This window comes from Equus quagga, chromosome 17 (assembly GCF_021613505.1).
Source record: "Equus quagga isolate Etosha38 chromosome 17, UCLA_HA_Equagga_1.0, whole genome shotgun sequence".
NCBI lineage: Eukaryota > Metazoa > Chordata > Mammalia > Perissodactyla > Equidae > Equus > Equus quagga.
In genome coordinates this window covers 50,590,680-50,618,407 of record NC_060283.1, presented here as the reverse complement: position 1 = coordinate 50,618,407, position 27,728 = coordinate 50,590,680, and the positions used below count along the sequence as shown (strand labels likewise).

The window sequence follows — 27,728 nt, the reverse complement described above, 5'->3', positions numbered from 1 at the left end:
AACGCATCAGATCTCCCAACGGTTAGGAGTGTGTGAACTAAAAGTAGTGTTGTCGACCCTAGATATCTTTCAGCACCACCCATATATGTCTAAGAGAGGGGCTATTCTGCATGAAGATAATCCGTCAGAGCCCTAGAATGGGGGAGCCTCTTTATACTCATTCCAATACCTTCATCCCAATGCCCAGAGAAGAGGGTGGCTAGAGGACCGTGAAGCAGGTGGCGTGGCTTGAGAAGGAACAGCTGTGGGCACTAGGTGGCAGGGTAAGCCTCTCATGGAGCTGGTGCTGCCTCCTCAATCTGGAGGAGGGCTGGTCCAGGCTTCCCCTCTTCATCCCTCCCTTCTCATCTCCATCTCATTTCCTTCTCAGCCTCCCCATCCCTCTGCACTGGCCACTGTGGGCCCTCAGCCTCCTCTGAGGCCTCAGGCCTTCCCAGCTCCCTTCCCCCTACCTGTCCAGGAACCATCAGCCTAGAGGGTATGGAGCTGTCGTCCCACGAGGAGATGTTGTGGAATGGGGCTGTGTCCCCCATGACATGGGGGTCATAGCCCACTCCCTGGAAGCAGATGATGGCTGAATTCCATCCTAGGATGTGTATGGGCACATCCACCTGGGAAGTTGGGAGGTTAGGAGAAGGAACTGGTCAGAGCAAGGCCTGCTGAGAAGGCCAACTCCAACCCCCCATCCCCACATTAGCCCAGGCTGCTGCTCACGGAGTAGGTCTTGGCCTCAATGGGCGAGAAGATCCACAAGACCCGAGCCGTCGTTCCTGGCTGGATCTCCCCTTGCGGGTTGAGGCAGCAGAAGATGGGGTGATTGAAATTTTTCTCCTGAACCTGCGACAGGATGTTGGTCTGGATCTCATATGTCACGGGCACGGAACCACCGTTATACAGCTCATAAATCTGCAGAGGGCAGGAATGGGGAAATCTCCATACCAGCTCAGAGCTGCAATGCAGAGAGCCTGGGTTCCATGTCCACTGTGGGACAGGTTGAGCTCCACGATGTCACCTTTACAGTCCCAGAGCTCCCAAATACCTCTGATTTCCCCAATGGCTTGATCATCCAAGAAGGATGTAACTGTATTTTCAGGCTGTGACATTTTAGGATAATCTACAACCCTTATTTTATTTGCTCTCAACTTACCTTTGTCAAGGTATAAGGGGACACTAATGCTCGTGTCCCTAGTGTTGGAATTTACGGAAATGTCCATGCACGCACCATCCAGACCCTTCATCGCTTTCTAGGCTCTTGTTCTAATCACCCATGAGGCTGCCACTTTCCAAGTCTGCCATTAGAGGCAGTCCTGCTTGAAGGTAGATAAGGGAGCAGAGGAAGGTCTGAGGTCCCGAGACTAACTCCAAAGTTTGGGAATAACAGAATGTCCTGGAAGAAACCAGAGATCTTCTGGTTCAATCTTCCACTTTAGAGATGAGAAAATGGAAGCCAGAAGGAACAAAGACTTCACCTGGATTTAGGCCTGGCCCCCTCATCTTTCTCAGCACTGAATATGCTGACTAATTTCTCTAGCCTGGACCATCCTCTGAGCTCCAGACTTTGTATCCAACTTCCACTTGACAACCCCTCTTGGTTGTCTCATAGGCATCTCAAATTTGGCTAAAACCAAACTCTTCACTCTAAAACCTATTCCTACCCCCAGTTTATCTCCTCTCGGCAAAAGGTACTACATATTCCCAGGAGATCCAACTAGGAATCCACTACATCCTTAATCCCTCCCTTTCTCTTTCTTCCCAGATCCAATCCCCAGCAAGTCCCAATGATTCTGCCTCCAGAATGTAAATTACATCTGTTCACTTCTCTCTATTTCCACCGACCTTTTGCAGGTCCAAGCCACCATGTGTCATCATCTCAAAAATGACAGAGGAAGCTTGGCCACAGTTGTGGAGTTTGGTTGGAGGCATGACTGGGTCTTCTGGCTCTGGATCTGGGGGCATTTTCCATTGTCTATGTTCAGGGCCACAGGGGAGTGGTCTGGTCTCTCTGGAAAGCTCTCCGGGGGGCACATGAGTCTTTGCTTTCCTTTTCAAGAGTCTGGGCTTCTGCAGGCTTGGGAATGGCCAGCCCCAGGGCATTCTGCGAAGCCCACAGGGTAAAGGGTGGTATAGGGTAGTGTAGGGAAGTGAACAGACCTCGGGGCTGGGGGACCTCCTCTCAGGTCCAGAAGGTCCATTCCTTTGCCTCTAGGCTGAATGGCCAGAGACTCCTGCCCAGAAACACAAGGACTTCTAAGTGGGAAATTTCAGAGCTAAGAAATGTTTGGAAAAACACCATGTCCCCTTCTTGGAGATTTCCAATGCACATTTTCAGAGCAAAGGAAATTGATTCCCTCCAATTAATAAAGAAAGTTCTATAGCTTCATGAGGATTCACATTCCAGTTTTTCCCATTCCAGTGTCTGATTTTGGAGCAGTGATTTTCAAACAGTGGCTGAGACCGATTAGTGAGTAGGTCATGAAACCAATCGAGTGGGTCATGTCCAGCATTTTAAAAGCAGAAAAGAATAAAATAAAAAGGAAAACATCAGAGTGCTTTGCATGTAGTAGCGTACATATTGATTTGTGATACTTTTGTTTTGGTTGTATGTGTATGTAAGTACTGGGTTATTATCCCAAATACATTAGTGTGGTTCGCAGTCAAAGAAGTTTGCAGAGCCCTGTGCCAGGGGAAAGGCACTGAAGGCTGCACAGGGCTTAGCACCAGGCACAGGAAGCTGCAGCTTCTCGCCTCTGGTGTCTCCCAGTTGCTCAATCTCGGGGTTCAATCTGCAGCCCCACCTCCTGGGGTGAGGGCTGCTGAATGGCAGGGTCTTTGTCACCCCGTCAAGGGCAAGTGCAGACACAGGGAGATTGATCCTTAAGCCTCTTGGTGACCAGGACGATGTCGACCACTGACCTGCCTTGGGGGCAGTGTATCGCCGATGGGGACAGGGGTGAACTGGTGGCTAGTAGAGGTGAAGTGCACGTACTTCTGCTCCAGCTTCACTGTCACACCTATGAAATTCAGCTGAAAATAGAAAGCCCATGAGTAGCACCCCTTCCTGGGGGGAACTGAAGCACCTAGCAGAGAGATCTGGACCCCAGCTCTGTGGGGAGCTCGGTTCTCTGCTCCTCTCTTTGTTGTCCAGGACGGGACCAGGGTGCTAGGCCTCACCAGGATCTCCCGGCCGTGGGACACCTTGAAGAGCACTGGGAGACGATCAGTGCCGATGAACAGGTGGCTGGAAGAGAGGAGACAAGTCTGAGATGAGTTATGGAGCCGTGGTACAAGCCGGAGAACAAATGGTCAGGCATGCTTGTGGCTTTGAGCTGGCTAGCCTCTGGGAGCATGCGGAAAGCCCTTAGTTGAGATAGGGCAAGAGGTGAATTAAACCTCCCCTATAGGTGGGAAGCTGGGGTTCTCCCAGGGTGGTGGCCATTCAGGGAACCCTGGGGTTACACGGTGCAAGGCCAGTCTTCTCCAGGCACCAGGGGAAAGGAGGTCTCTGGGACCAGAAGGGCAGGCCAGGTGGTAGGGGGATCACCTGTATTTGAATTCCACTATCTGCTCCTGCCCAGGACTCAGGCTCCCGGCCTTGGGGCTGATGGAGAATATGCAATTGTCCTGCACGCGCATTTGGTGTAGCTCGGTGGCGTCAAACTCTGCTTGCTCTGCCCACAGTTCCAGGTCGATTTGCTGGTCACTTGGAAAGAGGAAGGCCCTGGGAGAGGGGCACAAAGCAGGGGGAGTGGAGCCCCTCAGTCAGAACAGAAAGGGGGGAGCTTGAGGCCCTGGGTGGGGCAGATGGAGCCCTCCTCCATGCCCCCCCCCCCCGACTTCATCCCCCCATTTGGCAAGCTGTCCTATGCATGGCTGAGCAAATGTGGCTGTCGTGGATTCTCATTCCATAATGGCCTCAAAGCCTGGGAACAGAGCAAGGCCACAGTGACTACAAGGGAAGTGGAGACCAGGACCCTCACAGTGGGTGCCAAGGATTGAGGGGGGTGCTTGTATATGTGGGTCACTTTGAGCTGGCCACTAACCCGGGAGGGGTTTCTATGACAAAGCCCTTAGGAAGAGCCATTTGAGGCATCTAGGAATGCCAGCAGCATCAACCAGGGGTCCCTGAGAGGGAGGTGTCCAGGCCAGCTTGGGCACAGGGCAGAGAACAGACACCCCAGCAGGGCCAGCACTCTGGAAACTGCAGCAAGACTTGGAGTAGAATTAATGCCCCTGAAATGCCTCACGCTGTAGTGAAGCAAATGCTGCCCTCCAAAAAGCTGACAACACAAGTGACACAGGGGTCCCAAGGTCGCAGTCGGAAAAGGATGGCCCTTCACTCTCAGAGAGATGGCACAGAACTGGCCTCCAAACGAGCAGAGGGTATGAACAGGGAGCAGCCAAAAGGGGAAAAGAAAACGGCCAACACATCGGAAAAGGCACGATCAGTCAGGGAAATGCAAGTGGGAACTCGCTCGGATCAGGTCAGAACCCTGAAAAAATCGCTACATCCAATGCCAGTGAGTTTAGAAAGAACAGACACCCTCAAACATGGGAAGGGAGAGAAGGACCTGCTGCCACTTTTGTAGGAATTTAGGCAGCATCTATTAGGATAAAAAATGTATATGCCCTTGGACTCAGAAATTCTATTTTGGGGGATCTGCAAGAATAAATGCAAGCATGTGTGCACACACACACACACACTCACGCAGACACAAGGATGTTTATCACAGCTTTGCTTGTAGTGGCAAAAAAAAAAAAAAGCACTGGGAACAACTAACGCCATCCAATAAAGGAGTGGTTTAATAACTTAAGGTCCATTCATAATAGAGAATATTATGTGACTATTAAAAAGAATGATTGAGATGTGTGTGTGTGTTGATCTGTATTGACCTAAAGGGAATGTGATTGGTATAATGCAGAGTGAAAATGTTATTGACAGAATGCTAAGCAGGAAGTAATAGGTATAGTATTGTGCCGTTACTGTCAGAAAAAATGAGGAGAAACAGGGTAACCCCGTGGCTGCGTCCATGTGTCTACATTGTGTGAGGGCTGAGAGTAAAGCGCACGCTGATCCCCCATCACCACACCCAGCGGGCTTGGAGAGGGGCTGGCCATTTCTTACTTCTCTCCCATCACCCTTGTTTCATTGACTTGTTACAGGTAAATAAACTGCTTTTGTCGTTTTACCTGCGGATATGGATCAGTGGCAAAACTAGAGATCTTGCTCCTCTGGGGTCATCCAGGTAGTTTCAACCCCTCTGTGTCCTTTGTGGCCCTCAGTCAGTCTCCCTCCAAATACTCCCGACCCCCTTTCCTTTTCTGGCGCGGTCCCCCATCTGGGACTGTGGGACCCTCCCCCCGCCCCCCGCCCTGCCACCTCGTCCCTCTGCCTCAAGCTGCTAATCCATTTCCCTCCTCGCTCCCTGCACCCCAGACCAGAGTGACAGCTCTTGAAATAGATCATGTCTTTGCCCCCCATCCCGTCGATGCCTCAGGAAGAAGTCTACACTCTCAGAAGGAGGAGGAGTCTGAGGCCCTGCATGCCTTGGCCTTGGCCGGCCTCCCCAGCTGCATCCTAGACTCTTCTCTTTCCCGGATCAGCACTCCAGCCACGAAGGCCCTTTTCTCTTACCCACGTTCATGCCAGGCCCTCTGTCTGGAAGGCCCTTCGCAGCTTCTCTTTCTCTTTTCTCTAGGCTGCAGGTCTAGCTTAGTTGTAGCTTCCTCCAGGAAGCCTTTCTGGTATGCCCCCCACCATCCCTGGCAAGATGGAGTGAAGTGGCCTTGAGTGCTGCACACACTCTCACAGCAGACATCACCCGGCACCCTGGAGGGCAGGACCTGGGCTCCTCACCATTTCTACTCTGAGGACCAAGCCTGAGCTGGCACCTAGGAAGCCCCCAGTGAATGTTTAGCTAACGACTTAACGAGTGCATGAGGGAACAAATGCCATTACCCAGTATCGGTATCTGACGCTGTAAGGAATCTCTGCTGAAAGGCAAGACCCTACACTCCCTGGGCCAAGGGCGGAGGCTGAGGAGAAGGCTTGGAGGGGGTGGGGCAGCCCTATTTCCTCTGTTGGTCTCCCTCCCACTTGGGGCTCTCACTCCATCCTGCCTGCTGCCGTGCCTCCAGGCCAAGTCCACACTCCCCATTTCTTACTGGTTCTGGCAGGAATAAAACCTTCAGTCTGTTCTTTATGAGCTCAGCAGAGACCGGTTAGAATTTTCAAAAATAGCCTTCTAAGAAATGGAAAGGAAACACAACAACACATAAAGCCTAGGAGAGTCGGGCCTTCCAAGGAAGGTTGCCCGCGCTTGGCATCCTGGAGGCAGCACGGACGGCCTTCCTGAACCTCAGATGATCCCCGACGGACGGGCCGGCACAGCGGGCACTCTGCCTGGGCTTCCTCTTGCCTCCGTTTCCAGCAACCTGGACCCTCTCCATGGAGAGTGTGAGCTGGCTTGCTCCTACACAAACACACCCCCGCACAATCCACTAAAATACCCTGCTGCACGCCGGCATGCAGGCCAACGCGCCGTTCCTGCCCCCACCCCCGACCCCTGTAGGGCCTGGCTCCTGGCCACTCAAAGAGCCCAGTGAATGGTGGGTCCGGAGCTCAAGGCGGGCCCTGGCCTTCCCCACCGGCCGGCTGCCCTGCTTGCCAAGCTGCCTCAGTCATTCAGGGCCAGCACGTCTCAGACAGGAGCCACCTAAGGAGGCAGCTTTCCCAGCGCCCTCCACCACGGGGAGGGGTGGGACAATCCAGACAGTACCCCTGATGATGCAGCCTCCACCCCACCTCTCCCCCACCCCGGATACGCCAAGACTCTGCTCAGGCAGGAAGGTTCCTGAGATTACAGTTGCCCCCAGCTGCGTATTTTCACTCCCATCCACCCACTGCCATGCCCAGCCTGGGCCCCCAGCTCTCTCTCCCAGGCCTGACCCAGATGGGGACACATCTTTCTCACCTCCCTTTAGCCAAGTGAAGTTGGAAGTCATCAAAAAGAAGTCAACTAGGAAATCAAGGTGTGTAGTGGAGGTAGGGAGGAAGCACAAGAAAAAGCCCTGGCATGGAAATGAGATGCTTACTGGGCACAAGTTCGGGGCCCCAGTGGGAGGAAAGGGGAGCACAGGAAGGGCCAAGCGTGGCGGCCTCAGGTCTCCAGGCCGGGGCCCCATGTGACTGGAGAAGTGCTGCCTGCCCTACAGCCTCGACCCTTCCCACAGCCCCGTGCAGCTTCTTTCAGCCATGCCATCCTTCCTGACACGGGCTCAGTGGCAGCAAATCCCTGTCGTCCCTCACCAGAGACCCTCAACTCGCCCCCGTGCAGGCCCGGCCCCCACTGGACCGGGGCTCCGTCAGGGGTGCCCCAGCACCCAGCGTGGTGCCTGGTACGCAGCCGCAGTTTGAAGCCATCTTGCTGACTAGCTGGTGGAGGCTGGGGCTCTGGAGGTGGGCAAATCTGGATTTGAACCTGCCTCTGCGTGCTAATGGCTGAGGGGTCTTGGCTGAGTCCTCAGCCTCCCATTTAGGAAAGTCAGCAGAGGAGGATGTTTTACCATGTTAGGGTGAGGCTTGGAGGAGAAAGGGCTTGTAAACAGTGCCTGGCACGAGCAGATGCTCCGTGGCTGCTTCTCATTCAGGAAGCTACTAACATGACCGTGCCAGCCTCCATCAGGGTGATTCCACCACTGCTGAGGCTATTAACAGGTCTCAGCCAGTGACAGCTCTGGTGTCCAGCTAAGCGACCCCAGTCCCACCCAGGCCTCCACACTCCATCAATGGGGGGCCCATTCTTTCCAGACACCAGGCAGCCAGGCCTACCACCAGCAAGAGAAAGCCTCCAGCACCTGCCTCCCGGGCCCCCCGGCAGGCCCCTCCGGCTAGCCATACCAGTCCAGGGGCACCACTCCGCTGTTCTTCAGGGCCAGGAGCACCACAGAGGGTGGGGCCTCTATCGGGGCTGCCCCAAAATTGAAGGTGAGCTTCAGAGGGGTGAAGACGGGGGGGATCTGGTTTGTGCTGTGTGGAACAGAGAAACGGGCTCAGAGACAGGGATGGGGACAGGATGGGGCCCTCCCAGGGGTGGCTGGCTTGGTATTCATCTCCCTTCTGGCGGGAATTGGAGACTCTGGGCCTCAGGGGAGGGGCAGGCTGGCACTTCCCACCTCAAGCCAATCCCTGCCTTCTCGGGGCCCCTCCAGGGACTGGCAAGAATTTGAGGGGAGATAGGGAGCCACTTCTTGGACATGGCCTGATGCTGGATGTGTGGGCAGAAAGCTCCAAGAACATCTCCAGATAGGCCCGGTCGTCGCCCGGGCCCAGCTCACCTGTGCCGGGTGGGCACCTTGTAGGTGAGCTCCCAGGGCGTGGGGTCGCGCTCCAAGTAACTGTTGAGCGTGTCCAGGGAGAAAAGGCGCCATAGGTGCTTCCGGGTGATGCCCTCGGCGCTGCCCATGGAGCAGGCGTCCAGGACGGAGAGTAAGGGGTAAACAGCCGTCAGGAAGACGCGGCACAGCTCCTGCTTCTCCCCGACCTTGTTGTCTGGGGGAAAGGGATGTGCAAGAGGGGAGTGAGCTCACCTCCCAGCCCCCCTCGGAGCAAGGCGCACAGGCTGAGGGGCAGGACCCCTGGGCCACTTGCCCCGGGACCCTTGTTGGGAGCAGCAGGTGTCTCCCAGGCTCTGGGATGTTTCCAACAATAACCAACAGTAGCCGACCCCATCTGGTACTTTCTCCGTGCCAGGCCCTGTCCTGGGTTCTCCCCTACACCACTGTATTGAATGTTCTCTGTTATTTGTCTTCAGACTAGCAATTCTTACTAATAGCTTTACTGAGGTATAATCTATATACCATAAAATTAACCCTTTTAATGCATACAACTCAGCGGTTTTTCGTATATTCACAGAGTTGTGCAATCATCACCACTACCTAGTTTTAGAACATTTTCATTACCCCAAAAGGAACCGGTGCCAAGTAGCTGTCATTCCCCATCACCCCTCCCCCACCCCTGGCAACTACAAATCTACTTTCTGTCTCTGTGGATTTGCCTATTCTGGATGCGTCACATCAATGGAATCATACGCCATGTGGCTTTTTGGGACTGGCTTCTTTCGCCGGGTGTAACGTTCTCAAGGTTCATCCACGTGAGAGCATGTCTCAGTACTTCACTCCTTCTTCTTGCCTGTGCGCCGTTAATATCCCCATTTTACAGATGTGGAAACTGAGGCACAGGGAGGTTAAACAACGTACTTAGATTACATGGCTAATCAGCACTGGGGCCAGGGTCCAAGCCCAGGCAGTCTGGCTGGACTCCACACTCTCAGTCACTCTTCTGTGCCGCCCTGGATTCCTCCCAGCTGGCCTCGGGGGCGCTGGTAATGACTCCATTTTACAGAGGAGAAGGGTGAGGCCCAGGGTGTCTGAGGATTTGTCTAAGATCCCGCAGTAAATTAGCACAGCTCCAAGTTCTTCACATTGAGTCCTCGAGAGCTCAGGCACACACATACATGGACGCCCACAGACAGACGTGGGTAGTTAGAGGCACACACACCAGATACGCAAAGGCACACCCTGGCACACTTGCACTCATGCTGCCAGCGCTGCCTGGACCCTCAGCATCCTCCCACCTCAAGTCCTGCTCACACAGCCCTCCCCCTCTCCTCCCTGGCCCTGACTCTCCGTGACACATGGCCCAGGTACCTCTGTGGGAGAGGGGAGAGTAGCTGATGGTCCAGGAGTACTGGGACCGGTGTTTGGGACAGGCAGTCAGGCAGATGGTGTCCTGGGACCGGGGTGGCACGCTCCCCTCCATGCGGTCCAGCTGCAAAGCTGCTCAGGGATGACCCGGGTAGAGTCAAGGGCAGAGGAGGCCCTCAGTGAAAGCCAGAGCGGCCTGGCCTCTCCTCCTGCTCCTTCCCAGACACCCTCCCCTGGGCCAGAGAGCAGGCCCTGAGCCAGAAAATGGGGAGCAGAGTCCCTCCTCCCAGACCCAGACAGAGGGGACCTGTCTCTGTGTCACTGGCACCTGCTACGTCTTTTGCTTCACCCGTAGCCCCATTTACGGATGAGGAAGTTGAGGCTCAGAGAAGACAGTCACCCACCCAATGCCAAGCATCCAGAAAGCGGAAGCACCAAGTGCTCTGCCTGGCCCCAGACCATGCTATGGTCAACGAGTCTGAACCAGTGCCCCCCACGGCCCTCCTCCCCAGCCCCAGCCCCGGCCCTGGCCCAGGACTGTGTACCGAGGGGATCGTCGCCGACGACCTTGGGGCTGCCCTGCTCCAGGAAGAGGCGGTAGTAGAGGGTGCAGCTGCCCTCGTTCAGGAGCACCAGCAGCCTGGACTGCTTGCTGTTCACCAGCATGTTCCCGAAGTCCAGCTCCTTTTCTTTGGCCTGAGGGCCAGAATCAGCCAGCCTAGGCTGAGGGGCTCCCCCAGGACCATGCCGCCAGCTTTCCCACCCCTGGCCTCAGAGAATCCCCAGGAAGGGCAGGTGCAGAGGTGTGGAACGGAGGGCCAGAGGGCTCCCATCCCCTGCCCTCTTGGAGTCAGGCACCCTGGGGCCTTCCCTCCCACCTGTGCCCTGGCCCCGCCCCCACCCGCCAGGGCTCTCCCACTTACAGAGAGGCTGCTGGTGATGCCCATGCCCACCAGCCGGAGCATGTAGTGGGTGGTGGCAGGGGGCTTGGTGTTTGGGGGCAGGCCGGCTTCCCAGACCCACATCCCCACTTGGAACAGGTACTTGGTCTCCTCCAGAGGGCTGAAGGTCCACGTCAGCGTCTGGGGTCCCAGAGATTATCCCTGTATGGGAGTCTCTGGGAACCCCCCACCCGGGTTCCTGGCCATCTGAGGTCCCACTGCAGGATATCAAGCTATGGTGACTCTTTATGAGTGTCGGCGCTGTGCCAGGCACTGCACACATGTCACATATTATGTTATCTCCCTAAGCCCCTCAATCCTTTATCCCCACGAGGTAAGTGGTATTATTTTAGTGCCTCATTTTCTGATGAGAACCTGGACACTCAGAGAAGTGGGGTAACTTGCCCAAGGTCACACAGCTGGTGAGGGCCACCTGGTGGGAGCTCTCATGAACTGACTTCACATGAGGTCAGTTCAGATGAGGTGTGAACTCTCATGACTGACTCCAGAGTCTGTGTACTCTCTCACCTCACTGATTACTATCCCTGGGTTCTTACAGACACCATGTCTTGGTGGTTCTTGGCCCAAATTTGGCCTCTCCAGCTAGTTTATAAGGCCCTAGACCGTATAGGGGTGGGGGTCTCCTAGTTTGGGTCCCAGCCCATGCCCCCTCTAGGCTGCTGCTGGGACCTCTAGGAGTCCCCTTCCTTACTCCTTAATGATAGCCACCAATTTGGCCCCAAATCCAGCTGCTCCACACCACCTCCCAGCCGCCTCACAGCTGTGGGGACCGTGGATGGAGAGTGGACTCGCCTCTGGACACTGGCATCAGAAACCCTGTTCAAGTCCCAGCTCTGCGCCTCCTAATTTATAATCTTTATAAGCAGCATTTTCTTCTCTAAGTCTCAATTCTTCTTTGTAAACTGATGATGGTAACAATCGTACCTCCTCATAAGGAGGTGACTAGGATTGAATGGGAGGGTGCTCATAGTAAGCCTGGGCCCTGATAGGCAGGAGTAAGAGATGATGGCAATGGTGAGGATGGCGAGGATCCTTCCCTCCAGCCCTCAGAGCAGGGCAGGGCACTCACGAGGCTCTCGTTGGGCTGGATGAGCCCCCTGGCGGGCTGGACGGCCAGCATCTTTCGGTGCTGCTGGGAGACCCTCCACTCAAACTCCAGGGGCAGACGCGAGGGGTTGCGGAAGGTGAAAAGGCTGGTGGAGGAGCAGCCCACCCAGGTGGGCTTGAAGAAGACGCTTCTGCAGGTGTCCAGCTTCAGCTGCAGTGGCTCCTCTCGGCTCTGCATGCTCACCTCCTGGGGCCAGAGGAGAGAGGGCAGTGCACTGACCTCACCCCACAGCCCTGGCTCCCCTTGATGTCCAGGAAGCCACAGGTGGGCAGCTTTTCCCCTTGGAGAGGGCAGGAAAAGGCCCTCTGCCAGCTGGGGCCTGGGCAGCTTCTGTCAAAGGCAGAGTAAGGAATGACTGACCCAGAAGATGGCTCTTGAAAAGAACTCAGGGACTGAGAGAAGATGTACAGACTACTTTGGGGCCCTGGCCTGGCTCCAAACACCCTCTACAACCTGCAGATGCCAGTCTTTTGTTACCCTCACTCCTTCCTTGGGACCTCTGCACCCCTCTTCCAGTCCCAGATTCCCTGAAGTGGATGGGCAGGGCCCTGAGGGAGAGCTATTCACAAATGTGGCCAAGGGGTCTTTTCCCCGCTCTGCCACTTCCCGAAAGAGAAGCAGCCCTTGGTCACTGTAGGGCAGCTTCAGAGGCCAACCCCAGAACGTGGCTTTGAAAAGGAAAGCACCAGACTGTGTCCCACTCCCAAGGACCCTGGCTCCTACCTTGAGATACTGGGGGCAAAAATTGAACTGCAAGTAGAATATATGCTGCTTCCAGGCGTTTCCTTTGGGGTAGGTGCAGACGAGGAAGATCTGGTGGGCCCCGGGGGCCACAAGGCCCGAGCTGGGCCGAAGGAAGATGTCTGAGCTGCTTTTGGGGGCCAGGTTGAAGGTCAGCAACATGGAACCTCTGTTGATCAGGAGCAGGCTGCGGTAGGAGGGTTCGCTGGCTGACACTGCAGGAAATAGCTGGGGTACAAGAGAAGAGGGACTCATGCTCAGATCTACACCCCACCCCCAACACACACTCAGGGAAGTCTATGTGGGCTTGGGTGGGGCCGTCTGCAAGGAGATCCAAGATGCCTCCGCGCATCCCAGCCAAGGCCCTGGGAGCAGGGAAAGATGGGAGGCCAAAGCCTGGCACCAAAAGATGCTTCTGTCGTCCAGAGACCTCCAGACAGCGAGACGAGGTGGCCCCAGGAAGTGGCCCCTGGAAAGTCAGCCTTCTGAGACCCTTCTCAAGGATAAGTAGAAGTTCTGTCATTTTAGGGTGCCCTCAAATCATCCTTGGGAGAACCCGCTTTCAGAGATCTTGGTCCAGAAGCTCTGGGGTAAGCAGCTCCTTCTAGATGATTCTCATGCAGGTAGCTTAGGGGAACCCCACTTTGAGAAAGAGAAAGCCCCACAATCCCAGCTTCCAAATGCTCCTTAAGCATCTAGGATGTGGCCAGTACCAGGCTAACAGCCGGGCAGACTATGAAACTCCGGGCCTGAAATCGCTGACCAGGGCGCCCCACCCATCCAGCACGTGCACTGTGTGAGGCGGCGGGGTAGCGACACGGGCCCAGAATGGGCTGGACCGCAGGAGAGGCCACAAACCACTGGGAGGAACTGGCCAAGGGAAAGGCACAGGGGATCGGCGAGGGGAACCCTAGGCGGTCAGGAAGGGCTTCGGGAAAGGGTGCCCCTGAGCTGAACCTCGTGGGCGGAGTAGGTTTAGGGCTGGAGGGCAGAAGTGCAGCTAGTGGGGGGAGCAAGATCACCCCCAAGCACACTGTCCAAAAGTGGCACATCCCCAGGAACACGAGCTAAAGGGGTAGTAAAGACGGATGAAAAGCTTGACAGTGGTACCGGAAGCTGGGAAGAGGCACCAAGGGAGAAACCAGAATTGGAACTTGGCCTTCTGGCTCCAGGATCAGAGCTTTAAGCCCTAGGTCATCCTGCTGCTCAGGTCAGACAGGGCCACCAGGAGCCCTCCAGAGAAGCCTGGGAATTACGACTCCCTGAGGAAGGGGCTAAACCAAGGGGCTGGCTCCCTGACCCCCAAGGCCTGGCTGGTCCCCCAGGACAGGGGCTCATGGCATGCGTGGCCACATCCCTAGGCCTGGTCTAGAACTTGGGGCCCGGCAGGCGCCCAGTAAACAGGACAAATGAAGGAACTGGAGAGTTTTAAACCTCAGTGTGAGAGGATGGAGAGTATTTCAGACGGAGCAAGGAGCAGCCAGAGTCCTACACTGGCCCAGAGGCCCGGGGCTGGTGGTGGGGAGACTGGGACCGCCGGGGAGGGTGCTGGGATGTGTTTCTGAGGCCATCAGAGAGGGGAGAGGGATCTGCAGCCCAGGAAGAAGCCAGGCTCCCCTGTCTCACCTCCCACTGCTGCTGGGGCCACACTCACCTTGGGGGCGTCCAGGGAACACTGGGGGATGTGGTGCTCCAAGGCGGTGCAGTAGCTGTGGCCTCGAGCCCGGAGTGTCAGGCACCAGGACGGGCACACGGTGCAGTCCTCTTCGATATTATTGTAGCTTTGCAGGACCTGCAGGGGGGCCAGACCCATGGATGAGTTCAGGGTCCTGTGTCCGACCGCATGGGGCCTCCCAGCTTGCCCCCCTGTACTGCAGGAGTCCTGCACTGGGCACAGAGGGGAGGGGCTCCCTGGGAAGACGATGTGGAGAACAAGTCATCACAGCCCAACACTGAGCTCCCGGCAAACACACTCCCTAATCCTCACGACAGCTAGGACGAGGCTGGGGCTGGGCTGTGAAAGCCACATTCATCCAGCAGGAATGCGCCTGGAGAAGCGCTGGCCAATAGAAACAGAAGGCGAGCCACAAGTGCAAGCCGCAGACGTAAATTTTAAATGTTCCCGTAGCCACATTAACAAAGGGAAACATGTGAAATTAATTTCAATAATACATTTTATTTAACCCATTAGATCCAAAATCTCATCATTTCAACATCTAATCAATATATACATGATGCATGGATATTTACATGCTTTTCGTGCGTAGTCGTGGAAATCCAGTGTCACTTAGGTTCACAGCACATCTCAGTTTGGATTAGCCAGACTTCACGTGCTCACAAGCCACATGTGGCTGGTGGCCGCCTTATGGACAGCACAGGGCTAGAGCCTGTAGCCTGAAAATCTGAGGGGCTGAGCCTCAGCCAGGTCAGGGGTCCACAGCCTTATTCCCACAAACCTTCACATTCCGCTACTGCCGAGGTATTGGAATGCAGGCAATGAAAGACTCAGCTTTGGAAAGACTTCTCAAAAGCTTGGATGTGACCCCAAGTTTATAGACGAAAAGACCAGGGCTCAGAGACCTTAAGGGACTTGCCCTAGGTCACACAGCTGGTGAAGGGCTCTGATCTTGACTACACCGCTCTACTCCTCTCGGCCCCAGGACCCCGGCCACTGGGAAAGAACGGCAGGGTGGGCAGAGCCGAGAAGGGAGAGAAGGAGGAGGACTGACAGATGAGGAGGGAGTGACTTGTGTCTGCGACTATGAGGCTGGGCTGGAGACAGCATGTGCTTGAGCTCCCTGGCCACAGGAAGTTGTACCAGAAGCCCTTCCCCACACATGTTTAATTATCGGCGCTCCTGACTCTGTCCCCCGGGCTCTGGATCCTACCCATGGCTCTAAAAGAGCGACCACTTTCTACTGCAAGGACTAAGAAAAGCCAGGAATCCCCCTAGCCAGGAGCCCCAGGGAGCTACTCCCTGTGCACCAAATTTTCCCAAAAGGCTTGACCCCATCTGAGTCCTCCCTCTGAAGGGTGTGGGAGGCCACATATGAATGAGACATAATCAGACAGGCCAAGAATTGCCTTAGCCAAAGCAGGCCATGAGCCTGGGAGAAGGCAAACCAGTAAGGCTGCTGTCTAGCCAAGGAGAAGAGCCTGGCAGAGGAGGCATCCAACTGCAGCCATCTGCCACCCCCTCCAACCCCACCCTGCCATTCAGGCTCCAGGGCAGGGACCCCACCTTCCCCCATCTCGTTTGCCTGCACACACCTTATAGACAGCGAAGGCTTCTAGCTCCACGGCGTAGAGGGTGTTGGGGTAAGGTGGCTGGAAGTGCAGGCGCATGGCCGTGGACTTGAGCGGGGGCACATCACAGGTGTTTGGGGTCACCCAGAAGGGGCAGTCAGATCTGTGCGTCCAGACCACGGTGATCTTGCCTTTGGTGTGGTTCACCAGGCACAGGGGGACAGGGCTGGGGTCCTTGGGCCCGGGACAGGCACCAAAATCCACCTCAATAGGCTCTATGCTGACGGGCGGGGGGAAGATGGCCATGTCGTTGGTGCCGTCGAAGAAGTACTCAGTCATGGGGGGGATAAAGGGATACTGCAGGGCTGGCATGTCCTCCAGGTCCTGTGTGGGAGAGACCAATTGCTATTCCCCCTGACGCTGCCCTTTATCTGTGCGCTCCCTTCTGGAAAAGGCTACAGGTCACTCCAACTACTAATGGAGGCACAGGACTGCCCAAGAATTGCTAGAGAAGAAAGCATGCACGTGAGGAGGGTCGCCCTCCCCCGGGGGCCCAGAGAGGTCACCATACCTCAGTGGGAATCATGAGGGCCCCGTTCCTATCTTGCTCCAGCTTCTTCTCCCTCAGCATGATGCCCAGGATGTCAGGAGGGTAGAGGGTCAGCCCTCGCACCAGGTGTGTGCGATACCAACTGAGGTGCTGAGGCCTGAGGATGGCCGGCTTGGTGCTGTCTGAGTGGCAGGTCCCGATCAGGTCCAGGAACAGCGGGTCCTGTGATATTTGTTCGTGTGGGGCTAGATTTTAGCCTCCGCTTACCACCTTGGCCAGGCACCAGCTGGTCGGGGCACCATTTGTATCACCTTGCCCAGGGCCCTGGGTTGGGGTCCTCACTGCCCTGCACATGCTGTGTGGGGTGAGATCCAATCCTCCCTGTTCCTGGCCCAGCAGCAGCAGAAAAGTCCCTGGCCTGGCAGCAGTCAGGCAAGATGGACATATCTACCTGGCTCAGAGAGGGTTTCATGTGCCCTGGCCGTGCTCTGGCTCCAAAAGCCGGGCTGGGGCCCTGGAGGCGACGACCCAAGCAGACAGCCCCAGAAGTTCCAGAATATAAAGGAGTGAGCACCAACCCTTGTCTTTATCATTAGGCCTCAGATGGGCCCCTCCAGCTCCCAGGGGAGCCCCTCCTCCCCTCTCCCCCACCACTTACTTGGTGGTGGATGAGACAGGCCACCCGCCGGAAGTAGATGATGGGGTGAGCGGGCTGGAAGGCACAGTGCAGGGTCATGCGGGCCTTGCCCACCAGGGTCCCAAAAGTAGGTCTGATGCTGAAGATGCTCTCCTGGCAGTCAATGGCGAACTGGAAGTGGGCCGTGCAGTCCGACTTGTTCTCAATCCACAGGGACTGCTCCGAGCGCTCCCTGAGGTTGACCCAGCTGAAGTTGACGCAGTAGTGCTGCAGAGACACGGCAGGACCTGGGCATAGGGGATGGGGTCCCTGTGAGTGGGCCCTGCTACCTTGGTGGGGCTGGGGCACCAGCCTCCTCAAGGATGTCTCAGAAAGGGTCCCACTCATTGGAGGTGGTGCTGCCTAGAGACAGGAGGCCAGGCTGGAAAGGCCAAGAGCCCCAGTAGCCTGAGCAGAGCTCCAGCACCACGAAGAGGTGAGGGCAACACTATCTCCAGGTGTCCATGACTGATTCCTCACTGAGCCCACCAGGGGGCAGCAGACACCCAGGCTGAAGGGCAAGGAGGCATCGGCTCCTAGGAGCAGATAAGGAGCACTTCCCACCCTAAGTGTGGGCTGCTCCTGTCCCCACGGGGACTGCTGTGTCCCGGGGTTGCCAGTACCTCTACAGAAACCAACGACTTTGAGCAGGGTTTGGGAGGCACAGCCAGAGGGCATGATGAACAAGTAGTCCATAGTTCTGACGTCCAAGGTCTCAGGGTGGAAGAACACCGACACGCATTTCTTCTCTCCTGGGGGCACGATGCCATGGGCCGTGGGGCACGAGAAGGCCTGGTCTTTGGCCAGCATGTCTGGGGCCATTTCGATCCTGAAGGGGGTGCTCACCTGTGGGGCCAGGTCGGGGCAGGAAGGGTCTGTCACAGGGTAAGGCAGTTTGTCATTACCAAGGTGTTCAGCTGAGGGAGTGAGGGCAGCTGGTGTCCAGCCTGCACCCTACTTGTCAGCTTTGAGCGTGGGGCAAAGCCACCTCCAACAGGAGAAAGTAAGGGGCCAAGCTGTGTGCCCTGCACTGGGACCACCCAGATGGGGCACCGTTTTCTTTTCCCAAAGGTACCGTAAAGGCTGGCTGGGGTTCTGGAGTCAGGACAACCTTAGGGCTGCTCCTGGGGTTGCTCTGTGGGGTCAAAGGATACCCCAGCCCAGCTTCTAGCTGAGGGACAGGGGCACATCTGTTGACACGTGTGTGCATCATCAGACATAGGTTATGGGAGGCATGGGGCCAGAGGTATGGAGAGAAAGGGGACATGCTGTAAAGGGGGTGAGTTTTCAGACCACCCAGCCCTGTGGTCCTTGAGTCCTGCCCCCTACGCCCCCCACATCCACAGGATGCATACCACTGATGGGTTATACAGCTTGATCTGCCTCTCAGCGGTGCAGCCCACAGCAACGGAGCCAAAATGCAGCACCTTCTGGAAGCCCTCAACATCCTGGTCTTCCGGTCGCTTCTGCTTTATGCTCACTAGTAGTTGGGCGCATTTGGCTGTGGCAGAGATGGGGGCTCTTGGGGAGAAACCCACTAAGGCCTCTGTGACCCCAGCTGAACAGCCCCTTGAAGAAGGCAGGTGTCCCCAAGGAAACACAGGTCTGTGACACCAAAGAGGGCAAAGAAAAAGCCAAGCCTGCAGGGCTGGAGGGAGGGTGGGAGGCTGGTGGAGGTCCCACGGGTGCCAGGGCGGGAGGTGGGGAAGGGGGCACACTGAGGCTTTGAGACCCAGGGAGGTGCGGCAGGTGGGCTCTGGGGACAGGTGAGAGGTCGGGCCTCACCCACAGCCTGTAGCTGGATGCTGCTCTTCTGCTTGCTGCCCTCCCCGTACCAGCACGTGGCTTCAACTTCATAGATGATAGCCATAAGGGGCTGAATGGTCACCTTGATCTGGGAGGCCTGGCCTGGCTCCAGCAGCCCCATGGCGGGCAGCATCTGGAACGGGCTGGGGACCTCCCAGGTGAAGAAAGTGGGCAGGTCCCTGCATGGTGGTGGAGGTCAGAACTATGGGGCTCATTCTGACCACTGCCCCTGCTTTAGAAAGACTGAGATGCTGGGCAGCTCCCTCTCCTCCCCCATCATCTTCCCCCACCAGACGTGCCAGTCTCTCCTGCTCCCAGGATCCCTCCTCATGGTTCCTGCTGTCCCCACCTCTAAGCCTCAGCCACTCCCCTCACCCCACATTGTCCAGGCAGAACCAGGCCTCGGCTGTGTCCCCCACAGCACACATGGGCAACTGCAGAGACGGTGGGCAGATCAGATTGTGGCAAGGCAAGGTGGCTCTCAGGTCCACACAGAACATCCCCTCTGCTTTCTCAAACCACAGCTGGTCCATGTACTCCTTCTGCAGTACAGGGGGCCGGGGGGCAGAGGCAGTTGCTGATCAGTGGTACCTGGGTGGTACTCAGAGACCACATACCCCACCCCAGCCCTTGGCCATCCCCCCAACATAACCACTGAGGGGTGGGCTGGGCCGTGGCCTTCCATCTTGGTCTCTGAGGAGCGGGCAGGTTACCGGTGCTCCAACACTGTCTTGGTCTCAGAGATATGGGGCCTCTTTTGCGAGGAACAAAGTATTTGGGGGAATGTTTTGAGAGTAGAGAGAGGCCAAAGAACCTAGGGCTTTCTGATGGCCAATTCAGTTGCACAGCCATTACCCCCCAACATCCAACTGGGAACCACTCCAAGTCTAGTGACTTTAGGATCTGAGCCCCTCCAAGGCTTCCCAAGCTGGCGTTTTTGCTCCAGCTGGCAGGACGTGTGTGTGGGGAGCTCCTTGCTGCTCTGCCCTGCCTCCTGTTCCAAGGTCACTGTGCCTGTGTCCCTCCCTACCCTCTGCTCGCCATGGCGGACCTCACCTCCTCCAGAGGCCGGAAGATGATGGGGAGCGTGAGGGTTATGCCCGGGCTCAGGAAGATGGGCTGAGGGATGACCGTGAAGAAGAACTTGGTCTTGGGGGGCCTGCAGGAGAGAGGGCATAAGCAGTTCAGAATCGGGGCTCAGAAAATGGAATGGGGAGAAAGATTAGGGAAGAACCAGAAAGCTGAGAGGGCTGAGTTCTTGGGACCGTGGAGGGGGAAACATGGAGCTTCTGTCACGGGAGGACCTGTCTCCCTCATCCTATAACTTTTCTCACAGACCTTCACTCCAGGATGGCAGAACACTGAACTAAAAGGCGCAGGGGTGAGGAAGCAGCACTGGTACCTCTGGTGCATGTGGGGGTTGATGGGGATGGGAATGGGGAAGGCGGCCCTGATGTAACCTAATGCCTGAGAGCTTAGCTGGGGGAAACCAAGGCTGAGAACAGAGGTGCTGGGGCTGCCTTTCCAAGCAGAGACCTCGGCAGAGCTGCAGAGCTCCAGGGTGGGTCAAAACTACAGATCCTTCAGACTTCAAATATATTAATAAGACCATATTGCCGACAACTCTATACCAATAAATGTTAAAGTTCAGATGAAATAAACACGTTCCTAGAAAAAATAAAACTTTCCAAAACTGACTCAAGAATTATACAATAAATTTTATGGCCTCCCCACCTAAAATCATCAAAGAAATAGAATAAGTAGTCAAAAATCTTCCCCCCCGGCACCCGCCGCCAAAAAAAACCCACTAGGCCAGGTGGCTTCACAGCAAGTCCTACCAAGAATGTGATAAAAAATAATTCCAGCATTATCTTCCCGACAATAAAAAATGAGGAACCACTCCCCAACATATTCTGTGTGAATCCATCATAATGTTGTTACCAAATCCTGACAGAGGCAGAAGAAGAAACAAAAATTACAGGCCAATCTCGCCCATAAGCGAAATATTGGCTAAAAGAATTTAGCAATATATAGAAATAATGTTCAATCATGCCCAAGTTGGGCTTATTCTAGGAATATACAGTTAGTTTAACATAGAAAATCAATTAACACGATCCACCACATCAAAAAATTGAGAGAAAAAGTCAAATGATCATCTCAATAAAGAAAAATATTAGATAAACTTCAACACATGTTTATGAGAAAACCTCCCAGCAACCTAGGAATAGAAGGGAATTTCTTTAACCTGATAAAGTCTAAAAAGACAAAACGGAACAAAACAACTACAGGAAACACCCAAATTAATGGTGAAATGTTGGAATCTTCCACTTTGAGATCATGAACAAAACAAGGATGGTTTCTATAACCACTTCTGTTCAACGGCAAGCAAAGACCAAGAGAGAAAAGGCATAAGATTGGAAAGAAAGAAAGAAAAATGCCATTTCCATATAAAATATGAGTGTGCACACAGAAAAAAAGGATTGACAACAAATTATTAGAATTAATGTGAGGATTTATCAAGGTTGCTGGACATGACAAGGCTCTGTACAAAACATCCATTTAAAAAATGACTTTCTAAAAATCTAGGAACACGCAGAAAATGAAACAACTGTAAAAGATATTGTATACAACATCGCCAAAAATATAAATGCTTGGGAATAAAGCTAACTAAAGATGTGCGAGAGATCTACGAAGAAAATTTTCCACTTTACTGAGAGAGACATGAAGAAATGTAAATACATATAAACATATATCATGTTCACGAATTGAAAGACTGTTTGTAATGATGTCAATTTTCCCTAAATTGATCTATAGGTTCAATTAAATCCCAGTCAAAATCTGAAAAAGTTTTTTATGTGTAAGCTGATTTGAAGATTTGTATGCAAGTTCAAAGGGCCAAGACGATCCTGAATAAGAGTGAAGTTGGGGGACTTATACTACCAGGGATCAAGATTTACTATAAGCTCTAATAATTAATTCAGGATGATATTAGCTCAGGGAGAGATAAGTAGATCAAGAGAAGAAAACAGAGAGCTCAGAAATGGCCCCAAACATATATGGACACTTGACATACATCAGTGGTGGGGAGATCACCAGGGAAAGCATGAAGTTTTCAATAAATGGTGTTGGGACAATTAGACATTAGGTTGAGGAAAAAATGTCATTGGATCCTTACTTCAAACCATTCATAAAAATCAATTCCACATAGACAAAAAACAAATATGAAAGGAAAATTATAAAGTTTTTAGAAGAAACTACAGAAGAATATCTTCATGACTCAGGGGAGGGGTAGAGAAGGACTTCTTAAGCAAGACACGAGAAATTTTTGACCACAAAAGAAAAAGATCAATACATTTGATTCCTTTGAAATTAAGAAATTCTTTTCCAAAAGACCTATCAAGAGAAGAAAGACAAGCTACAGGGTGGGAGAAGATATTTACAACACATAACTGACATGGATTAGTATCCACAATAAGAACCTCTACTTAAAAAAAAAAAGGTAATCTAGCAGAAAAATGGGGACAGATTTGAGCAGGAATTTCAAAACGAAATGATCAATAACATGAAAAGACATCCAACTGTATTAGTAATCAGGGAAATGCAAATTAAAACCACAACAAATTATCATTATTGGCAAAAATTTTAAATCTTGTATGGGAATGCATACATGGCTGGTGGGAATGTAAATGGATACAAGTATTTTGGAAAATACTTTGGCTTTATCTACACTAAGCAAACATGCACATGTTCTAAGTCACAGCAATTCTACTCCTGTGTATCAACCCTGGAAAAACTCTTGTACCTGCACAATGGGAGATGCATACAGGATGGTTGATAACAGTCCCAAACTGGAAACAACCCAAACATCCCTCAACAGAAGAATGAATGAGTACATTATAATACAAGCATATGTTGGAATATTATACTGCAGTGAAAAAGGATGAACTATAGCTGCATATGGATGAGTCTTACAAACATAATTGAGCAAAATAAAAGAATGACAAACGTATACCATATTATTCCACTTACATAAAGTTCGCAAGAAGGTAAAATTAAACTATGTCATTTAGAGGTGCTAACATAGGTGGTCAATCCAATTGAGAAAAGCAAGGACATCATTATCATGAAAGTCAGGATAGTAGTGACCTTTATGGGTAGGGAAGGTGTTCCAATAGGGGTGGGGCACATAACAGGAGAAGGTGAGCTTCAGACATTCTAATTTTTCCATTATTTAATCTGGTCACATGGGTTCCACTTTCAATAATTATCCAAAGCATACATGTCTTATACACTCTTCTGGTTTTATACGCCATTTTAAAAGTCTTTTTTTTTTTTTTTAAAGAGTGCCTGCTTTGGGGGCTCAAGGGCTCAGGGGCTGGGTCTCTCACCCTTCATACTGGTACCTGTACTTCATCTTCTGGATTTGCAAGGATAGATTTTTCAGAACCAGGTTCTTGGTGATCTCCTTCCCAAGCTCCCAGCCTTTCCACTGCAGCTCCTCAGCCACCTCAATGCCCCAGACGACCCTCTTCCTCACTTTGTCCTGCTTCTTTGGGAAACATATCTGAGTGTCCATGTCACTGGTGGGCTGCTCAGTTGGCAGGGAGAAGGGGGAGAAGAAAGAACGCATTAGCGAGGGGACAAAGGTCTCCCCACCTCCAGAAAGTAAGGAATTACACCACCCATCGCCCCTGGGGGACGGCCTGGAGAGAGAAGGTGAGGAGCAGGCAGGCTCTGGAGTTGGACATTACCTCTTCCAAAAACCATTCACTGGAATGGTTTTCCAACTAAATTTCCTGCGACCCTGCCCCTGAAGCCTTCCCTGGGCCACCCCATCTGGCCATTCCATCTGGCACACTTAGCAATCTTAGCCGGCCTGCACTGCTCCTCAGTGCACCCTCAGGGACCACTCCCCTCAGGGGCTGCCTCCTCCTCCTTTTCCTCTTTGTCCTATCCCTTCATTACATAACACCCCCCAGCTGGGGCACTCTATCCCAGGTACTTTTCCAGATACATGGATACGCCGCCATTTGGTCTCCCATCCCTCATCTGGCTGGTGGAGCAGAGGAAGGAGCCAATTCACCTACAACCAACCCCACCCCATGCCCTGACTTTGGGGCCATTCTAGGCACTGCTCCTGATGATGCTGGAAGTGCAATGTACCAATGCTTCCCGGCTATAATGGAACATCCTTTTGTGGGCTGATCCCTAACTGTTCTCTATCTGAGGAGAGGGGGTGGATGGAGATCCCTGGGGCAGCAAGGTGAACACAGGAGTAGGAACCAGGTGGCTCTTCCTACCACAGTCATTGCTGTGAATGCTCAACTCACTGCCATTTTATTTTATTTTTGACCAAGTATTGCTTTTATATTGTTACATAACATAAGGCCATATTCAGCTGTTCAACAAATATTTGTGGACTACCTATTATGTGCCAGACACCGTGCTAGGTGCCAGGACTACAATAGTGAACAAGGCTGACAAATCCCTTCTCCCTCTGAGCTCACACTCTCAGTTTCAATATTTACAGTGTCAGATGGCCAACACAGTATTTGATTTGCTTATGGAGAAAGGGTGACATGGGTGAGCCAGGTAATTTATTATAAATATCAGTTGGTGCATCAGTCAGGTCCAACCAGGAAAACAGAAGCCATTCTGGGTTTTCAACAAGGAATTTAATGCACAACCAGGGGAGAGTGAAGTAACCCCAAACTTAGAAACATCAAATAGCTGCCACCACATCTAGGTTAGGGGAGATGAGGGTTCTCAGAGCCCAGAGGCCTGTCTGGTGGAGATTGGAGGCACCGGGAGATGCAGCTGCTGACAGAAACACTGTCAAAAGCAAAGAAGGAGACAGAAAAATACACCGGCTCCTCCCTTCCTCCCACCTTCCAATCTCCTGCCAGCTGACAGCAGAGCAGGGAAGGGCCGTGCGTGAATCTGAGAGCAAAGAGGCCCGAAATGGCACGGATGGAAGGGTGAGACGGTCCACAGGGAGGCGAATGCAACCACCCTCGCCTCTAAGGAGACATGAGCATCTTCACACAACACAGACACGCGCTGCACCAAACACAAAGTCGTACCCCACAATCACACCCCAGACAGTCAGGCCCCCCCCCCCCCCCGCAAGCCCTGCAGAGCCACTGAGAGAGAACCCCCAGGGCTGCAAAAAGGAAGCAACATCCATGCATTGGTCAAACATAAAGTCCTAGTGGTCAAGGTCAGAAGAGCTTCTGAAGGAAGAGAGAACTCCCGGCCACTCCATTAGTCTCCGACTCACACCGCCCTTGAGTTCTCCTCCCACCTCGGTCACCACCACTGCTACCACCGCTCTGGTCAGCTTGGTGCTCTATCTATGCAGGGTTTAGTGCTGGGGTGTAGACAGGAGAGTCCGGTCCTCTCAGATTTCTACCCACCTGCCCTGCCACCCACCCCTCACCCTGACCCTGCTGCACCCTGCTCCACCACCCTGAACACATCCTCACCCGGACACTGACGGTGCTGCTGCAGGCACTCATGGCCACACTGCTGCCAACAATGGTAGGAACGGCTATCGTGCTGGTACTTTGGCATGATCCAGAGTTCATGGTATAGTCCCCGCTGCCCCTAGTCCTCTTGAGGGGGCTTGGGGCTGCCTGGAAGAGCATCGGGCACCTGGAACACAACTCCAAGGGGAGTACTCCTCTGGCTACCAGGAGTTCCTGCCAGTTTGGAGCTGGGAAGAGACCAGAGGGGAGACAGGAGGGACATGAAGAAGAGAGGCTGATGGAGTAGACTCTCCATGGCCATCATTATCACGGAGGAGTGCCTGCTTCGGAGTTCTGGCAACAGGTATGAGGTGGCACCATGAGGAACAAGCCTGGATACAAGATCCACGGCTTTGCTCAGGAGCCTAGAGACTCAGCATTCAGGAAAGGCACTTAGAGGAGGGACTTGGGGACAAGGCCCATGCGGCCAGGCCCTCCACAGCCACACTTGGCATTTCTCACCAGGCCCCCAGTGAGTGCTACTGAAGCATATGCATTACCTCTATCTGGCTTTTACTCTCTATTTGTTTCCTCTGAACGTGTCTTGCCTCCTGTGAGAAGAAGAATAAGGGGCGAAGAAGAGGCAAATGAGACTGGAGGGCTCTTAGTCTTCTGGGTTTCCTCTAACTGTATGCAATGTATAGTTGAGGTTTAAAGGAAACATTCACTGAAATAATGACTCAATCCAAGAACAAATGAATCACCCTCTAAAGCAGAGGGATCCGTGGATGGACTGCAGCTGAAAATCATATGCAAATATACATGCAAATGTTATAGGCAAATTATATGCAAAATGTCATGTGTATGGATACGTACTCTTTTCCAGGGAGAGCATCCACAGCTTTCACCAAATGCTCAAAAGGGTGCCTGGCCCTGCCCTAGGGGGACACACCAATGTCCCAAACTGACTCTGGCTCCATCTCCTCAAATCCTCTCTTCCTTTAGCAGACACCCAGGGGTGGCTACCATATTGGACAGCATCAATACCTTTTTGAACATACGTATATTTTTCAGACTACTCAGTACCCTTCTCCACCGAATAACAATCTCAAAAATAAGTAACTTCTACTGACGTTTACCGCGAACTTATCATGGGCCAGGCAGTGTTGTAAGGCCTTCACATGTATTTTAGTCCTTACAGCAGTTTAGGATTAGATGCGAATTGCCTTTTATTTGGCTTAAAATGAACTCTTTTCAAATTTTGGAGTCAGTGCCTTATTATAACACATTATGCTTTAGCAAACAATTTTATGGTCACTCGTTAGAAATTTACACATGTCCACCACGCACTCTCCCGTCCCTTCCCCACATCCATCTAGAGCAAAAGATTCTGTTGATTCCGTTTTTCCTAATTGGCAACATCTCCAAGGCTTCTGAAGGGGACTATCTTAGATCCACTCATTCAGTAATTCATTCATTCACAAACAATTTCCTGAGTTCCTGTTAGGCACCGGACAAGACAGACAAGGCCCCTACCTTCAACTGTGAAGTGTACGTTCAGGTGGAATCAAATAAATGCAAGCTGGGGAGACAGGGAGGAGGGTCCCATTACTTGTCTGTTACTGATTGGCTCTGGAGTCCTGCCCGTGACCTCAGGGGATTCTACATACAGCCCCTGCCCCAGGGCCCTGAAACAGTCTCCCATCAACATGTGAAACGTCCCGGCGAGTGCATAGAAGAGATGAGAGATGATGGGGTAGAAAGCTGGTCCAGATTAGGTCTTAGGGCTCAGGGGAGGGAACGCTGACCCCGGAGCAAGGGAAGCTGGCTTCCAGCAGCTGCTCAGATTTGTTTGAGATGGGCACGTCTCTCTAAAACGCTGAGCCTCAGGCCCTTTGCCTGTGAAATGAGAGTTACCCTGCCTATTTCACCAAGCTGAGGTGAAGATCGGTTGAAATAAGGGACTTGAAAAAGCCCTAGACAAACCTATGTTACTATAATTACCAATCATACCTCCCACACCAGCCTGCACTACTCTTCCAAAAGACACCCCCTTCTGGAATTATCGTGAAGACACCGGGCAAGGAACTGGTGCTTTTTAATCCAATTTTCTAATCTCGAGGACTTGAGAAAAAATATTTCATCAGCATCCTTTACTTGCCTAATTTCCAACCTAAAACTTCCCAAGATGACCATGGAAAAAGTGGCAGGTCCTCGTGGAAAGTCGAGGGAGGAAGAAATAGGTAAAATGAAGAGAAAAAATAGACTTAGAGCGGTTTCTCCTTTCTCTTCAGAATCGCCGGTATGATTGATCTCGCCCAAGTCTCAGTCCCACGAGGCTCTCTGAAGGACATGGGGGGTCCCCTGGCCACCTCCCGAGGGGGTGGTCTCCCGGGAAGGATACCTTCCCCGGCCACTCGCGCCGCTCCCTGGGTCCCTGGGATCAACGCTCAGAACTCACACCGCCGCC

General features: G+C 53.2%; 1 protein-coding gene across 6 annotated transcripts in view; it reads right to left on the bottom strand.

Moving 5' to 3' along the window:
* The window catches only part of CFAP65 (cilia and flagella associated protein 65), a 34,034-nt gene extending 6,306 nt beyond the window's left edge, over positions 1 to 27,728 (bottom strand). For 3 of the 6 annotated variants that reach the window (XM_046642936.1, XM_046642940.1, XM_046642941.1), the window contains exons 1-26: positions 27,663 to 27,728; positions 26,795 to 26,840; positions 25,819 to 25,869; positions 25,277 to 25,506; positions 23,180 to 23,379; positions 19,848 to 19,950; positions 19,167 to 19,333; positions 18,771 to 18,970; positions 18,341 to 18,486; positions 17,609 to 17,831; positions 16,968 to 17,233; positions 16,331 to 16,531; positions 15,784 to 16,143; positions 14,168 to 14,305; positions 12,496 to 12,741; positions 11,734 to 11,958; positions 10,626 to 10,784; positions 10,248 to 10,398; positions 9,706 to 9,834; positions 8,335 to 8,548; positions 7,898 to 8,026; positions 3,542 to 3,718; positions 3,172 to 3,238; positions 2,914 to 3,024; positions 715 to 906; positions 453 to 611 (exon numbers count right to left, since the gene is read on the bottom strand). In XM_046642936.1, the coding sequence (XP_046498892.1) occupies positions 453 to 611; positions 715 to 906; positions 2,914 to 3,024; positions 3,172 to 3,238; positions 3,542 to 3,718; positions 7,898 to 8,026; positions 8,335 to 8,548; positions 9,706 to 9,834; positions 10,248 to 10,398; positions 10,626 to 10,784; positions 11,734 to 11,958; positions 12,496 to 12,741; positions 14,168 to 14,305; positions 15,784 to 16,143; positions 16,331 to 16,531; positions 16,968 to 17,233; positions 17,609 to 17,831; positions 18,341 to 18,486; positions 18,771 to 18,970; positions 19,167 to 19,333; positions 19,848 to 19,950; positions 23,180 to 23,379; positions 25,277 to 25,438 (4,125 nt within the window). In that variant the 5' untranslated portion in view covers positions 25,439 to 25,506; positions 25,819 to 25,869; positions 26,795 to 26,840; positions 27,663 to 27,728. The remainder of the gene's footprint in view (positions 1 to 452; positions 612 to 714; positions 907 to 2,913; positions 3,025 to 3,171; positions 3,239 to 3,541; positions 3,719 to 7,897; positions 8,027 to 8,334; positions 8,549 to 9,705; positions 9,835 to 10,247; positions 10,399 to 10,625; positions 10,785 to 11,733; positions 11,959 to 12,495; positions 12,742 to 14,167; positions 14,306 to 15,783; positions 16,144 to 16,330; positions 16,532 to 16,967; positions 17,234 to 17,608; positions 17,832 to 18,340; positions 18,487 to 18,770; positions 18,971 to 19,166; positions 19,334 to 19,847; positions 19,951 to 23,179; positions 23,380 to 25,276; positions 25,507 to 25,818; positions 25,870 to 26,794; positions 26,841 to 27,662) is intronic. The other 3 variants (XM_046642939.1, XM_046642937.1, XM_046642938.1) reach the window with 3 other exon arrangements.